Source organism: Phoenix dactylifera, chromosome 6, assembly GCF_009389715.1.
Source record: "Phoenix dactylifera cultivar Barhee BC4 chromosome 6, palm_55x_up_171113_PBpolish2nd_filt_p, whole genome shotgun sequence".
In the NCBI taxonomy this organism is placed as follows: Eukaryota; Viridiplantae; Streptophyta; class Magnoliopsida; order Arecales; family Arecaceae; genus Phoenix; species Phoenix dactylifera.
In genome coordinates, this window is record NC_052397.1 from 9,678,856 (window position 1) to 9,695,444 (window position 16,589).

The 16,589-nt window shown below is 42.7% G+C and overlaps 2 protein-coding genes across 4 annotated transcripts; both read left to right on the top strand.

Moving 5' to 3' along the window:
• The first annotated feature begins 523 nt into the window (after positions 1–523).
• Positions 524–3,703, top strand: LOC120111185 (proline-rich protein 36-like). Its single transcript, XM_039127745.1, has 3 exons — positions 524–794; positions 1,991–2,287; positions 3,186–3,703. The coding sequence occupies exons 1-3, from the start codon at positions 524–526 to the stop codon at positions 3,701–3,703; spliced, it is 1,086 nt and encodes a 361-aa protein (XP_038983673.1).
• Positions 2,473–15,021, top strand: LOC103698520. Of its 3 annotated transcripts, none has more exons than XM_039127369.1 (7): positions 2,473–3,931; positions 11,745–11,814; positions 11,911–11,970; positions 12,041–12,098; positions 12,245–12,379; positions 14,118–14,285; positions 14,369–15,021. In XM_039127369.1, the coding sequence occupies exons 2-7, from the start codon at positions 11,759–11,761 to the stop codon at positions 14,453–14,455; spliced, it is 564 nt and encodes a 187-aa protein (XP_038983297.1). In that variant the 5' UTR covers positions 2,473–3,931; positions 11,745–11,758; the 3' UTR covers positions 14,456–15,021. The 3 variants fall into 3 exon arrangements, with proteins under 3 accessions (XP_038983297.1, XP_038983298.1, XP_038983299.1); XM_039127370.1 differs by lacking the exon at positions 2,473–3,931 and adding an exon at positions 8,506–8,659; XM_039127371.1 differs by lacking the exon at positions 2,473–3,931 and adding an exon at positions 8,668–11,619.
• The last annotated feature ends 1,568 nt before the right edge of the window (positions 15,022–16,589 follow it).

Below are 16,589 nucleotides of genomic sequence, written 5' to 3' on the forward strand. Positions count from 1 at the left end.
AAACAACAAGTTTGGTTGTGAGCTTGCAAAACAACCGGCTGTAATCCAAGGGGGTTATAGTGAAATTCCCAAGTGAGACTTGGGGAGTGGACGTAGGAGCAAGGGTTAGCTCCGAACCACTATAAAACCTTGTGTTTGTGATTGATTGGCTCTTTTCTTCTTACTCTCACATCACTCACAGCACTTAGGATTAATTAAATAACTTGCAATAGTTTTTAATTAATCATCCATAACGTCTTAAATATCTAAATTAATTTTAAAACCCAATTCACCCCCCCCCCCTCTTGGGTTGTCTATCTGGGCAACAAGCAGTAAGCCACGCAGAAACAGAGATGTCCTCCTCCTGCTCACCACGTGCTTCCCCCATTTCTTTAATAACACCTCGGTCCTCAGCGGAGGATCTCCCCACCCCAATTAAAACCCCTCACTTAAAGCCCTCACCTACTGTTCTCCACTATACTCGCTTTCCAGCGGAGATGCCGAGGGCGGTGGCATCAAACCCCTCCATCAACGGCCGTCCGAGATGACAACCTGCCGCCGTTTCCTCCTCGCCGCCGCCGCCGCCGGCGGCGGCCTCTTCCTCCTCTTCCGCCTCTCTCCGGTCTCGCCGGCGACGGCGGAGGAGAAGGAGCTCCTCCTCGAGTTCAAGGGCGACGTCACCGCCGACCCCGGCGGCGCCCTCGCCTCCTGGTCTGCCGCACCCGGCCGCGACCCCTGCGGCGACTTCGCCGGCGTCACCTGCGGCCCCTCCGACGCCGTCGAGAAGATCCTTGTCCAAAACGCCTCCCTCGCTGGCACCCTCTCTCATAAATTGAGTCCCTTCTTCTCTCTCTTTTTTTTTTCTTTTTTTCTTTCTTTCTTTCCTTCTTTCTTCTCTTCTTGTTCTTTACTTTCTCTCTTTCCTTCGTTCTTCTCTCCGACGACGAACCGCCGGAACCGAGCTCGGCTGCTCGTTCTTCTCTCCGATGGAGATGAGGATGGGGATGGCCAGATGGGGATGGGGCGGGCTCGGGCAAACGAGCTTTACGAGCCCGAGCCCGAGCCGGTTTTTCCCACTCGAGCTCGAGCCCGAGCCCAGTACAGGGCTCGGTACCGAGCCCGAGCCCGAGCCCGAGCCGGGGAAGTTGTGAAACGAGCCGAGCCGAGCCTGCAGAGGCTCGGGCTCGGCTCGGCTTGTTAACAGCCCTAGTGATGGGGACATCAGAACCTTTCATCTAGATGATCCTGAGCCCTCGTATTGAGTCAGACCTGGATTGGGTCCATTTGAGTCCAAGTCATTTTCTTTTATGCATTATTTGCTTTTGTTTTAGTCAAGTCAATTTGGTCAGTTGTTTTGTTATTAAACTAGTCAATTAGATTTATGTAATTAGGTCAATATGTAAGGTCTATATAAAGACCATCCCTCTCATATATGAGGCAATTGATGATTGAATAAAAGATTAAGAACTTTTCCCCCACGTCTCCCTCTTCTCTCTTCCTCCTCCTCTTTCTTCCTCCTCTCCTCTTCTCCCTCTTCTCTTCCTTTCTGTCTTACTTCCACTCTTCTTCCTTCCCTCCTCTTCCTCCTTCCCTTCTTTTCCGTTCCTCTGATTTCATGTCTTAGTAGCCCATCCCTATTCGGATCCGCGTCAACACCACTGCGGCAGCCTTCCCATGATCGGTCCGGCATCAACTTGGTATCAGAGCCAGTGGTTTTGCCTCCGTTGCCAAAACTACCTTCTTCTTTAAGCTGCAGTGAACCAGTCCTTCAAAAGAAAAAAAGAAGAAGGAGCTGTTCTTCGTTGGCTGGTTCTTCCCCCGTCGTCGCACGAGAGCCCACCGTTGCCATCAGTCACCGCCAGCACCACCGAACCACCTCACAGCGCCGCCGCACCATTGATTGCTGCTGGAGAACGTCGGCCCACAGAAGCGCCACCTCGGTGTATGGCGAAGCAGCGTCGGATTCCAGGATTCTGGTGGGCGCACGAGATCTATATTGTATACTGAGCAGCATGGACGCTGGAGCGTGTTGATGGGCCACGCACAACTCCCGTTGCCAAAAAGAGAAAGAGCATCGCCTCTCTTCTTTCGGCTCTATCTCTCGGACCTGCCGTAGCAGCCACCGGCCGCCGCACACAGGAAGGGGCCACCCACCGCTGTGATCGGCCGCCGCCTGTCGCCGCCGACCACAAAGCCGCGACCACAAGCTCCGTCACCGTCCTCTTCAGCCATTCCACCGCTGCTGCCGAGGAGACCGGTTCACCCTCCCGAATCGGTCGTGAGGTTGAAGACGAAGTTACGGTAACGGGTAAGTTCTAAACCCGTTACCCACAACCCGGTAGCCCGGGTCCAAAATCCAAAAAAAAAATGCATGTGATCTGCACGTGCTAGGTATAACGATTATCGAAGCGGGTTGCAATCGAAAGTCCGAATCCGATAACCCGAACCGTAAAGGTTAAAAAAAAATAAAAAAAATCCTAACCTCCTCCTCTTTTCCTGCACTTGTGCTACAACCAACGCCTGGGATCTAAGCTTCTCTTTCTCTCTCGGTTCTCACCAGAGGTAAAGGAAAAACCCTGTCTGCGGGTCCTTCCCACCAGCCGTCACCCCCCGTGAACACCTCTACCACCCGCCGCCTGACCACTGGTGGTTCTTCTGCGGTCTCCCAGAAGTTAAGCCGTAGCCGTCCGGGATCAAGCGTCACAGGCAAACAGCAAAAAAAAGAAAAAGAAAAAAAGAAGAAGAAATCTTCCCCACGGCCGAGAAGTTCCCCCGTGTCCCTCACTGAGCCCGCTCCTTTCCGCCGCTGCCCCATCCCTTTCTTCCGCCGCCGCAAACACTCGGAGGAAATCGCCGCCCGCGGAAGCCAGTGAACGGCCGCCACCACCGCCGCAGGTCACGGAGCCGCAGCCGTGACCGCCGCCGCGCCGCCGGAACCGCCGCCTGCCGCAGCCTGTGACCAGCCGTCCCGGCGATGCAGAGTCCCGCCGCAGCCCGCCCCGCCGCCGCCGCCGCGAGGAACGGCTCGCCCTCCCGAACCGTCGGGAGGTTGAAGAAGGAATCAGGGTAACGGGTAAGTTATCAACCCGTTAACCCACACCCGGTAACCCGGGTCCCAAAAAAAAAAGAAAAAGAGAGGCACGTGACTGCACGTGCCAGCTAAAAAAGAATAAAAAAGAAAAAAGGCACGTGACCACACGTGCCAGCAAAAAAAAAAAGGGGTACCTGCCTTCTTCCTGTTCATCTTCCCGTGGCCTCCCCGCCGCAATCGCCGCCGCACCGTGCAGCCACCGCCGCTCCGCCCCTCGGGTCCCCGCCGTCGCCGAGCCCGTTGTCGCTGCCGGAGTCGTTGTCGCTGAGCGCTGCTACCTCCGAGCGCCTCCTCCACGCGCCGCCTCCTCCGAGGGCCTCCGCCAAGCTCCTCCTCTCCTCCGTCGGCCGCCGCCCAAGACTCCCAACCGCCTCATCCGCCGTCGGTTCCCTCGCCGTGCCTCCCTTCGGCTGCATCCCAACCGAGGCACCCCGCCTCCCTCGCCCCGCCGAAGCACCACCGTACGCCCACTTCCGTCGCCGCCCACCGGCCGTCCGCCGCCGGCCGCCGAGTACCCCTTCTCCGCCGCCGGCCGCTGAGTACCCCTTCTCCCCCCCCACCGGCTGTCCGCCGTTCGCCGCCGCCGCCCGCCCCGGCTCTCTCTCACGAGCATCAACTTCTGCAGAAGCCTGAGCTAACTCACATCAACAGAGCCTCCATTCAAATCCTCCCTCGTCTCTTCACCACCGACACCAACACTACTGGACTCGGATAACCCATGCTCAAGGGGACTTGAGGCTTCTTCCAACCCAGTTTCCAAGTTCTCGTCTTTGTGATCTGAACCAAAGAAACCGACGGATTCAGCCACCGAAATCTCCATCCACGGCAAGTCTGATCGACCGCTCCACGACAGATAATAAGGTTTTTACTTTTGAGCTTGTTCATTTAGTTATGTTTTAGTTCTCTTGCATGATGGTTATATTCTTGAAACTTACTTTTACTGTCAAAATTCAAAATATTGAACCGTTCACTTCTGGACCTATCCTATTACCCATTAAATCTTGATATTAAATTAGCACGCCCTAGTAACATGACGTTTCTTAACATTATTCGATCAGATTACGTTAGGATCAGAACAACCATAATACTTGATTGCAATCTAATTTCTTAAATTGAATAATCTTAATCCTTAATTCCAAACAACTGAAATAAAAATCAGCAACATTTAAAATTTAAGTTATTCTTGTAAACTTGCTGATCTCTGAAATCATAATAAATTGCATTAGTAGGTTGTCCTGCATCAAATTTGGTCCTGCATCATATTTATTAGGGTTCCATTAGTGACATTGCATTTCACATCATCACCTAATGTTGTTATTGCATGTCAACCTATAGTGACAGGGAGTACTATTTTAATCAACCTAAAACCTCTGTAGCTACCATGAATTCCGACGTTTATAGATTTCTCATAGAATAGCTCGATGCCATGCGGGCTGGACACGAAGAATTCAAACAAGAGATCTGTGAGCTCATGCGAAATTCTAGGACCCCTAAACTGCCAATCCCTGTTGCAGCCCAACCTAAAATCGGTTTGGTCGCACCACCTGTAGTCCTTCCCCATTTTTCTAGGCACCAAACCCAATGCTCTAGATGTCAACAGTTCGGCTACATAGCATCCCAATGTTCCATTAAGACCTATCTGATTACTGAACTAGAAGTTAGGAACCAAGAGGCCGAATATGTCGAAGAAGTCTATAACCAAATATACAAGACTATGAAGAAGACTTTGAAGACGAACCTACAGAATTAGACCTTGTCCAAAATGATTCCCAAAGGGAGACTATTGATCTAAGTACAACCAAGCCACTTCACATCACTACTGTGGAAGAGGTAGTGAAAGATATTGAGAGCCAATCACCTGAATTGGCACTTGTAGCTAAAGATACCCATGCGGAGTCCAACCTTGAACATTCCCCTGTAGTAGTTCCCCTTCTAGAGGAGTTTCATGATTTAGTCCCTGATGATCTTCCGAATGCACTTTCTCCGATGCATGATATCTAACACGCAATTGATCTAGTTTCCGGAGCATCTCTGCCCAACCTTCCACATCACAGGCTCAACCCGAATGCATATGCTAGGATCTGGAATTTAATGTTACCGACAGTTGAGTTTGTATATAATAGTTCGGTTAATAAGTTCATAGGCATGAATTCATTTGAAGTGGTGCATGATTACAAACCTAGGCAATCCATAGACCTGTTTTTCATTTCTCATCAGTATAGAGTCTTTGAGTCTGCACAATCATTTGCATCACATCCACATTCATTGCATCAAGAAATCAGCAATTGTATTCCCTTTAATAACTTAAAATATAAAGAATGCATTTTACTCAAATGGTGAGTTCTTTCATGTCTGATATTGTGCTCATATTCTTAACTTAATTGTACAAGAGAAATTAAAGGAGATACATGAGCTTATCTTCAAGGTTTGTGAAAGTATTAAATATATGAAAGGTTCACAAGTTTGGAAATAAAAAATTTTGGATTGTCTTAGACAAATTTTTTTGGAAAGTAAAAAAAACTTAAGGCAAGATGTTCCTACAAGATGAAATTCAATTTTTTTGATGCTAGAGAGTGCCTTTCTTCATTTGAAGTTAAGTGACTTTAATTACAAGCATCGTCCATCTGAAGAGGAGTGGGGCAAAGTTAAGAAAATTAGCAAGTGGTTGAGTATGTTCTATAATGCTACTTTAGTATTCTCCAAAGTTAAATATACTATATCAAATTTTTGTTTTCCTCAAGTTTTATTGATTGAGATTACTTTAAGATGAGATGTAGAGTATAGATGCTTTCGGGCAAAGAATGACACGACGGATGTATGGAAAATTTGAAAAGTATTGGTTGGATTGTAGCTTAATCTTCCCCATGGTAGTCAATTTGGATCCTTGGTATAAATTTCAGTTTGTGGAGCATTGTTATAAGAAGTCGAATGGATATGGTTGTACTGAGAGCATGTGCATCTATGGTTGTATGTTTTCTCTCGTTAATCACTATATACTTACTTCTCTTAAAGCTCCAACTACTAGCACGTCAACTCATAGAGAGATGGAGAGGGATACTTCTTGTGAGACTTCTGAGCGATGCATAAAAGTGGATATTTTTAAGGTAATATAACACATTTTTCACTAGGATGGATGGTGATTTGAGGCATTGTAAAGTTTTAAAATGCATAAACATATCACAAATATCATTTCCAAGCAAGTTATCATAACCATAATTCATACCCATTTAAATATTCATGAAGGATGCAATTTAATCAGATTCAAAAATCACATGCAATCATATGCTTGATCCTACTTTTAAACAAATACATCATAACAAATATATAATTTTTATTTCATACTTACAATTAAATAGTGATTTGAAATTAATAAAATTTGTGCCAGGATTACTTACCTTGATTCGCTCACAAATCTCTAGACCTAGGTGATAATTTTACTGTACCTATCAATATCGTAGAGAACAGATTATTAGCCACTCACTCATCATTTTTCTTTTTATTTATATATTTATTTTTTTCCTTTTCTTCTTTTCTTTTTCTTTTCTTTTCCTTCCTTTTCTTTTTCTTTTCTTTTTCTGTTCCTTCTCTTCTTCCTTCTTTTTCCCGAAGCTTCCCCTTCCTTCTCCATTCTTCTCCTCTCTTCTCCCGCGAGCAAGGAAGGGCAAACGGAGCTCTTGGGAGGAGGTGATCCTCGTCGGGGTGATCGGAAGAGGATCAGCCCGAGGCCGGCCAGCCCTCTCCTTCTTCCCGCGGAGGAGACAAGCGTACGGGATAAGCCTGCCGAGGCCGGCGGCGTCGCGGGATGCCCGCGGCCGAGCCTGCGGCCCCTCCCCGCGACGGCCGTGGAGCTCACGGCTGGGCTGCAGCTTCGCGGCGCCCGCGGCTGGGGCCAGTGGCGCTGGCATTGCTGGCATTGCTCCCGCGGTGAGTCTTCCCTTCTTCCCCTTTTTTCTTCTTCTTTATTTCTTTCTCTTAATTGATCTATCCTCCCGAGTGGATCGAGAGGAGGAAAAGCAGTGGAGAAAAGAAAGGAGAGCCAAGGTCCTTACCTTGCTCCGGGAATGAGCTGCGATGACCCTCTCCGGCGGCATCGACGTGGGTTCAGAAAACCCTATCACGGGAGGGTTCTGGAACAGTGAGCGAGGAACGGCTGGGCCACCGTACATCCTTCTCTCCCCTCCCTGCAGAAATTGGTAGTGCTCCAGATACAGAATAATAATATGAACTGCCAATGTTCGATCTTTACCATTAGACCTAGCTATGAAGAAAAGCAATAAATGGAAACAAAAAAGGCAATAAAAAGAAAATAGAAAAAATCGTTTCGAAAAACACTAGGTTTCGTCCAAAGCAGTAGACTTATATTTCACATTCAAAGAAATTCCCCCATTTGTTCGCTTCAATAAACTGTTATGGCAGTAGACAAGTAGTATAACTAGCAGTATTCAATGAAATTACTATGGTCATTCAGAAGGTGCTGCTTGTTCAATTAAAAATAATTCTGTCATAAAGAAAGATGATCAAGGATGGTAGGAGGATGATCAGAGCTGTTCCACACCAAATGTTCAACTTTCCAGTTAACTTCCCGCGGTTTTAGAATTGCTTTGTTTTCTATATTGTTAACTGTACATGGGTTGTCTCTGTTTATAAAACCGTGTGCAAGGAATTTTACACTGAATATTTCAAGGAATATATACGGAATATATATCGCAAGGAATATTACTCGTTGAACCTAGACATATACTGTGACTATTGGGCTGCCAGATGGGCCGGCCTGGACCAAAGTCGGAAGCCCATCTGGAGCCACTACCAATTTCGGGGGGGGGGGGGGATGTACGATGGCCCAGCCGTTCCTCGCTCACTGTTCCAGAACCCACCAGAACCCTCCCGTGATAGGATTTTCTGAACCCACGTCGGTGTCGCCGGAGAGGGTCATCGCAGCTCATTCCCGGAGCAAGGTAAGAACCTCGGCTCTCGTTTCCTTTCTCCACTGCTTTTCCTCCTCCCGATCCACTCGGGAGGATAGATCAATTAAGAGAAAGAAATAAAGAAGAAGAAAAAGGGGAAGAAGGGAAGATTCACCGCGTGCGGCCGCGAGCGATACCGGCGCCACTGGCCTCGGCCGTGAGCGCCGCGAAGCTGCAGCCCAGCGTGAGCTCCGCGGCCGTCGCGGGGAGGGGCCGCAGGCTCGGCCGCGAGCATCCCGCGACGCCGCCGGCCTCGGCCGGCTTATCCCGTACGCCTGTCTCCTCCATGGGAAGAAGGAGAGGGCTGGCCGGCCGCCGGCGCTGCCGGCCTCAGGCTGATCCCCTTCCGATCACCCCGACGAGGATCACCTCCTCCCAAGAGCTCCGTTTGCCCTTGCTCGCGGGAGAAGAGAGGAGAAGAATGGAGAAGGAAGGGGAAGCTTCGGGAAAAAGAAGGAAGAAGAGAAGAAAAAGAAAAGAAAAAGAAAAGGAAAAGAAGAAAAAGAAAAAAATATATAAATAAAAAAGAAAAATGATGAGTGAGTGGCTAATAATCTGTTCTCTACGATATTGATAGGTACAGTAAAATTATCACCTAGGTCTAGAGATTTGTGAGCGAATCAAGGTAAGTAATCCTGGCACAAATCTTATTAATTTCAAATCACTATTTAATTGTAAGTATGAAATAAAAATTATATATTTGTTATGATGTATTTGTTTAAAAGTAGGATCAAGCATATGATTGCATGTGATTTTTGAATTTGATTAAATTGCATCCTTCATGAATATTTAAATGGGTATGAATTATGGTTATGATAACTTGCTTGGAAATGATATTTGTGGTATATTTATGCATTTTAAAACTTTACAATGCCTCAAATCACCATCCATCCTAGTGAAAAATGTTTTATATTACCTTAAAAATATCCACTTTTATGCATGGCTCAGAAGTCTCACAAGAAGTATTCCTCTCCATCTCTCTGAGTTGACGTGCTAGTAGTTGGAGCTTTAAGAGAAGTAAGTATATAGTGATTAAAGAGAGAAAACATACAACCATGGATGCACATGCTCTCAGTACAACCATATCCATTCGACTTCTTATAACAATACTCCACAAACTGAAATTTATACCGAGGATCCAAATTGACTACCATGGGGAAGATTAAGCTACAATCCAACCAATACTTTTCAAATTTTCCATACATCCGTCATGTCATTCTTTGCACGAAAGCATCTATACTCTACATCTCATCTTAAAGTAATCTCAATCAATAAAACTTGAGGGAAACAAAATTTGATGTAGTATATTTAACTTTGGAGAATACTAAAGTAGCATTATAGAACATACTCAACCACTTGCTAATTTTCTTAACTTTGCCCCACTCCTCTTCAGATGGACGATGCTTGTAATTAAAGTCACTTAACTTCAAATAAAGAAAGGCACTCTCTAACATCAAAAAAGTTGAATTTCATCTTGTAGGAACATCTTGCCTTAAGTTTTTTTTTACTTTCCAAAAAAAATTGTCTAACACAATCCAAAATTTTTTATTTCCAAACTTGTGAACCTTTCATATATTTAATACTTTCACAAACCTTGTAGATAAGCTCATGTATCTCCTTTAATTTCTCTTGTACAATTAAGTTAAGAATATGAGCACAACATCAGACATGAAAGAACTCACCATTTGAGTAAAATGCATTCTTTAAATTAAGTTGGATCTTTAGCATGTCAATAGAACCATCATTTACCGATGCATTATCCAAGGTCATGGAATACAATTTCTTTTTAATCCTCCAGTCAATCAACAAACCATAAATTATTTCACATAAAGATATGCCATTATATGGAGGCGGCATGAAACGAAAGTTGAGAAATTTCTTTTGTAACTCTCATTCTTCATCAATAAAATGGGCGGTTAAACACAAATACCCATCGGTAGTAATAGAGGTCCACAAATTCAAAATCAAACTTATCCTATAAGGAATTGAATGTAGCCACAATACTAAATTTTCCTTTTCTTTTTTATACTATTTCAACAAATTAACCTTTACAGTATTCTTTGATACTAACTTGGCATCCTCACAAACATAAACAAATAAAGATCTAATATCTTCATACTCAACAAATTGAAATGGTAGATCATGCTTAATAATTGCAAATATTAACAATTCATGGAATTTGTCGGGATCAAACTTACTAGAATGCATTGATCTAGACCCTTGAGATTGTGATAAGATCATCCGTCCTATGTCATGGTTCTTTCTACAACTCTCTAAATGTCGTTTCAAATATTTGGTCCCAACCTTATCACTAAATGGATATTCGCAGCATACTTTATGCACTTGCATTGAAGGGTTGCTTCATTTATATGAAAAAATTGATAAACAAGTGAAGTTAGCTTTTTTTTTTTTTTTACGTTTGCCATGTGTGGAGCCACCTACTACAACTATATTAGCACCTAAGGACGTCAATTCATTTGTTCTATCATCATCACTCACCAACTCTATATTCACAACGAACTATTTATCCACATATAATTTAAAATTATATCAGAATACCAATCTAGAAAGAAAATTATTGGCTTTGAGAAGAAAAATTATATAATCCACTCCTCTATTAGAATCACAAAATGTTAGATCTAAAAAAATTAATCATGCTAAAGAAATTAAAGAAATATTTAAGAAACCAACATACATAAGCACTAAACATTTAGAAAAGAAAAGAAGGGAAGAGAAAGAGGAGGCTCAGATTCATCATTTAATCTATAGCTAAATCAAAATGGCTACAATCGGATGCCTGCAGAAGCAGGCCATCCAAGATTGGTTGCCATTAGAAATAGCTGATTCTTGCTTCATGATAATCTCATCCAAGAATCATTCTGACCTCTTCATACAAACCTAAAAGCAAATTCATTTATGGCCGAAGGCCAACCCTTATAACATGTTGACCCAAAAGATTTGATTTTGATGATACAAAATGTTTGGGTAAAATGTTTACTAATCAGTTGCTTGGAGTGTACTATAATGCATGTAAAAAGTTGAGAAGATATCATTCTTTAACTCGTAATGTGGAAGAATGGAACTTAACCATTTAAATCTCTACATGTCTATATTTTGATAGTGATATGTGTGGACGACATCTTGGCATCATGGACAAGTACATGTTATAGTCTAGAACTAACATACTGTTCTGAACTTCCCTGATGCTCAACTGGATCATTTACCAAGACTTTGGGAGGGAAGAGACGACTGATCATGCAATTAGCCGAAAACGATTCTATCGCTGAGGAGTATAAGGAAGTTGGATGTCTAATTGGTTATTTGATTCCTATTAATGCAAAGACTGTAGATTATTTCTCTAGATGCACTGATAATTCAAAATGCTTTTTCTTTCTCTCTAAAGAAATCATCATCATCATCAATACAGTTATGAACCAGAGTTGAAGTGGGCCAAAACTTAAGACCAAATATCCCAGTTGGTTGTGAATGGATTGGACCTAATCCTGGACCTAGAGCAGATCAACTCACTCTAAAAAAACATTTGTTCATGTCTGAGTCCAGATACTTATACACAGTCTGGAAGTAGTGAGTTTCACAAACCTAACATTTTGGGCTATGGATACCACCTTGCAGACTTCAACTTCACCTCCTTTCATAAATATGTAACCCCCTCCCTCCAACTAGGGTTTGAGATTTAGGTATTCTTTCAGATCTTCGAGGAAGTATGGCCAAGAAGAAGAGATCTCGAATTGTCATGCTGTCCAAAGTTGCTCCGGAAAAGTATGAATTCTCTCTCCTTTTTCTAATCCTCCATTCTTCTTCTCTTTCTTTCAATTTACAAGGATTTATTTTAATAAAAATATAAATTTTGACAAGGGCAAGTTCCGATTGTTATGAAGGCGACCGCCTCGATGGTCTTCTGTCAAAACTTGAGAGGTAATATCAAATCCCTTGATCTCTTGGAATATTGTGATTTTGTTTTTTAAAGAATTTGTTTTTGAAATAGGAGCATAGAAGCAGCAAAAATTTTGAAGGGAGATCTTCCTGAAAAGATTTGGATCAAGGTACAGTAATTTCTTGGTTTTGGTTCTTCGAAAACCCAAAAAGATTTATTTTCTAAGAATGTTTATGCATCTAGTGAATTCTAGGGGATTCTATAGTCATACCCTTTCAAGAATTTTATAAATAGTGCTTATATGTTTACATGTAGCACCAATTTGCTATTGGGGTCAATGACGTCTCCCGTGTGCTTGAGAGGATGCCTCTAGGTGAGATGCAGGTTCATTCAAAGGAAGATCCTGAGACAAAGAGTGGCCTTCGTAGAGCTCCTTTGGTTCCCCTTCAGGTTAAATCATATTTCTCATCTTGCATTGACCTACTTTGCCACCTTGCATTCCATGTAAAATTTTTCTTAGCTAGAAGTTGTTGCTTTTCTGTAGTGCGAGTGGAAAACAATAATCTTGCACACATTCAAGTCAGTTCCAATTCCCAAGTGCCTTTCACAAGCAATCAGTATAAAATGTCTAACATTTCTTTATAATGCAAAAACTTAATTCATAAGCACCTTTAGAGGGAAAAAAGCTAAAGGTCGCCACTCCAATCCCTGCTTCTGAAAGAGCATTTGACAAGCTGCTCTGTGAAGGGCTGAACACCTGACGAACCCTTGTGGACGTCTACCTACCCCCATATATTGCTCTCATCCAACTGGGCAGGAATTGGTAGCACTAGTCCTTTCAAAATTGTTAATAATTTATTTTTTTGCTGAATCCAAATAAATTAAACTTTTCCATGATGATCTAATCGGATGAATGTGCTCAATGGGAAGGAGCCTTTTCAGCTCACATCAGTTTTTAAAAGGAACACTATAGATTATCCTGAAATTATAGTGGAATATTAGTGACCGGTCGCAGCCTACTGCTGCTAATTGTGTATGCTAGATCATCCTTCTTTGTGTTAGGTGGTGCTTTTGTAAATTTCTTAAGAATGCTGAACACCCTATATGCACTCCAATGATTTGTGTATTGACAGATTTTCTCAAAAACACCAAGGACAGCCTTGAAGCCTGGTTCTTGTGTTTTTGAGCTATTAACGAAGGTCATCTTTTTTCTTGAATTCTCACCAATGGGCCTTTTTTAATTTAAGAATTTCTGCCTTGTTGAACTATATTTATGCACAGTTATCAACATATGCAGTAGAAAATTAGAATGTATCGATATAAACCCTGTCATTGTTTCCTGAAGTATTATTTTATGCCTTTGGATAATGAATGCATTGTTTTGGAGGAGTATTAAGTTATAGGCAGCATTTACAGTCAGACTGTTGATATATTTACATTTTCTTAGATGATTTACTACTACAAAGAGGAGCTCCAAATTTTCTTCTTTCTTTCTTTCTATCTCTCTCCTTTTCTTTGTATGCATTTTGTTATGTGGTGTGGGGTTCTTGATTTAAATAAATGTGAAGCAAAAGAAAGAAGGGGAGGAAAAAGAGCAAAATATATGAGATGTATTTATTGTGGGTGAGCCCATGCTTTGGGGGCTTTGTCTAGTTTGATGACCAAGTGGTACCCCGAAGAAATAGATAATATGTCTAGAAGAATGTGGAGGCATGAAGATAAAAGAAAGAAACAAGCATAATTGTATAAAATAGATATAATTGCATGTCTACGGAGATGAGGCTTATCTCCAGTTTGCTGGCCACTAAGAACTTAAAAGAAATAAGGGTTTCATCATTTTAAGTGTACTATACAAATGTATGGTAGCTAACCTAAGATGTTTTGAGGTCTCTCTGACATACCGTAATTTCAGGAATAATCTGATTTGGTTACTGCAATCATTTGAAACAAAGTAGTTTTCACCTTTTCTCCAAATTTGGATGCTTCATAATGCCTGTAAGATCAGTTATTGCTACCATGAACCTAGATAGTTCTTTTTTCTAATCAACAAATTTCTGCACCTCATTATTTTCCTTTGACCTATAACTTTGTTTTGTTTTTCCAACGATTAAAATGAAAAATGAAGAATGCTTATCTGCCATATTGTCATCTCCTGTTTGCACATCATCGTTTTTGTGTAATATTGTAGGCTGTGATTTTAGCTTCTGATTGTAATCCACGATGGTTAACTAAGCATATACCAAGCCTGGCATCCTCGAGGCAGGTCCCAGTGATCTTTGTCAAAGATAACAAAGGAGGTTCACTAAGGTTAGGTGAACTGGTAAAGGTCAAAACAGCACTGGCCATTGGAGTAAAGGTGATGCTCTAAACTTTGATATTTCGCATCCACTCTCTAATTTTGCTGCCTTATTTGCAGTAATTGTTGTTTGTCCTGTCTAGGCCAGAGAAAGCTGTATCAACAGAACAATTGATAAAGTTCTAGGTGGCAATGCAGTAGCAGACGGCGATCTCGAAATGGCCGTATAGATTCATTGCACTTCGTCATCTGTCTATATGAAGCTTCAGCGATGGAATCATAGAGTTGGTAGACAAGAGATTCTCCAGGAGAAAGGATGTTGTCCAACTTCCGAGTTAAAAAGATTTACGATGATAATTAATTGAAATGGCTACCGAGAGATCATTCACTCCATGTGAAAGACGCAGAAATATTAGGAATTTGAAGACTGGATTGACAGAGACCGTTGGTCATGGTTTTCATCGAGCTGCACGTATAATATTTGTGGACTGGTTACATCTCTGGTGCCCCTTCTTTGGTTAGATATTTGGAGGCATTCAACCTGGTGTTTGGTTTGCTTAGCACATTCTACAGTACTGATGTTACCAAGCGTTGCGAATTTAGAAGCAATACTGACGACCTATGTAACTTGACATAGCCCGGGGGCAGAAAAGGTACAGCCCGTATCTAATAATGCGGTTCCTCATATGACTCGTGGGCGCGTCAATCCCGCAGTGTGTTGCCCTGAAATTTTTGAGAAACCTGAAAGTGAACCAACAAGGAGCAATACTATTGAAACTTGTCAGTCGACATGGTACACCCTCATGTCTAATAACGGGAGTCCTCGGATGATTGGTACTTTGGTAGGCCTATGCGCCAACGAGCAATCCTATGCACACACATACATGTATGTATGTACCTACATATACATGCACTTGTGCATTGTGCAAATGCGCACGTGCCCGCATTAGCATAGATGGGCATGTGTGCACGCATGCATCCATGCATATGTATATATGCCCAGCTGCCCGCACATGCACACAGGAATGCATGTACAGCATGCACACACATACATGTGATATATATATATATATATATAAGCAGGGGCGGCCCAATATATTTGGGGGCCTAAGACGAATCCAATGAATGAGGTCTTTTTTTTAATAATAATTTTTTAATAAATATAAAATATTTAAAAAAAATGATGTGAAAATGGATATATATCAAATACACTATTTCAACAAAAATACATGAATCTGGCAAAGGTTGGTAAGAAACCTTTTTAATTTAATATTATTTTTGAATGGAAGTGCAGAAAAGTAATTATCCTTAAAGAAGGCCAATGAAACTGATTAAATAACTGAGATAATGCTTGGCAATATTGTTTATCATGTCCAGCAAGAGCAGAATAGGAAAAGGTCATCCCATGGCACTTCATGGTCAAGATAAAGAAAAGAATTTGTCCAGAATGGAGCTTCTCTATAAGAGAAAGTAGGAGCATTATGGGAAATTAACTCTATCTAATTAATAAAAGTCCCATCCCACCATCTCCCCTTCAAGTGAGTACCCAAGCAGCAACCGCAAACATCACAGCACAGCAGCCATTCAACCCCCTCCCTCCTTCTCTCTCTACCACCCAAGAGGGGAGAAGAAACGAGAGAAGAAAATTAAAAGAATCTCCACCCTCCAAGAAGTCCATTTCCAATCCCCCTTTCTTCCTGATGGCCCAGCTGGATCAGGAGTAATGTGAGGGAAGGAAAATCGAGACCAAAACCAAACAAGAGAAGGGATGAAAGATAAGAGTGGCTTCAGGCGTGTATCAAGCCAACCAAATCCCTCCTCTCCACCTCCCTTCCATCAAGGGGGAAGACGCGTAGCCAGCTCCTATTTTCGTTTTATATGAGGCCTTTGCTTCCTTTTGATCACGGTCAGACCCAAGAAACTTTCCTTCCTCCCTCCCTCCCCCCCCCCCCTCTCTCTCTCTCTCTTCACCTCCCGGGGGCCTTCCATTGGCTCGGGGCCTTAGGCGACCTCGGGCCGGCCCTGGATATAAGAAATGAGCAATGTATTTCAATAATGAATTATGGCCCTAAATTTTTCGGAACTCGAGTGCTCAAGCCTTTTACATTGCGCTTTGTTATCATATCTCATTTTCATTCTGTTGAGGAATATTTGGCTGGCGAAAAAAGTTTTGGAAAACTAGAATAATTTGAAAAGTTGAGGGCTTGTTTGGTAATTAATGTTTTTGTGTTTCTGCTTCTCCATAAATGATTGAAATACTGACTCGAGATTGAAATACTGAATTGAGATTGATGCTAAATATAGGAGTGGCAATTTCTAGCTCAACCCATTTATCCAATGGGATCGGCTACATGACTCGTGGGT

Coding starts and splice junctions, on each gene's coding strand:
- LOC120111185 (XM_039127745.1), top strand. CDS start 524: ATGACAACCTGCCGCCGTTTCCTCCTCGCCGCCGCCGCCGCCGGCGGC. Junction 795..1,990: donor CCAAAACGCCTCCCTCGCTG/GCACCCTCTCTC, acceptor TATACTGAGCAG/CATGGACGCTGGAGCGTGTT. Junction 2,288..3,185: donor AGACGAAGTTACGGTAACGG/GTAAGTTCTAAA, acceptor CACACGTGCCAG/CAAAAAAAAAAAGGGGTACC.
- LOC103698520 (XM_039127369.1), top strand. CDS start 11,759: ATGGCCAAGAAGAAGAGATCTCGAATTGTCATGCTGTCCAAAGTTGCT. Junction 12,380..14,117: donor CTCCTTTGGTTCCCCTTCAG/GTTAAATCATAT, acceptor GTAATATTGTAG/GCTGTGATTTTAGCTTCTGA. Junction 14,286..14,368: donor CACTGGCCATTGGAGTAAAG/GTGATGCTCTAA, acceptor TGTCCTGTCTAG/GCCAGAGAAAGCTGTATCAA.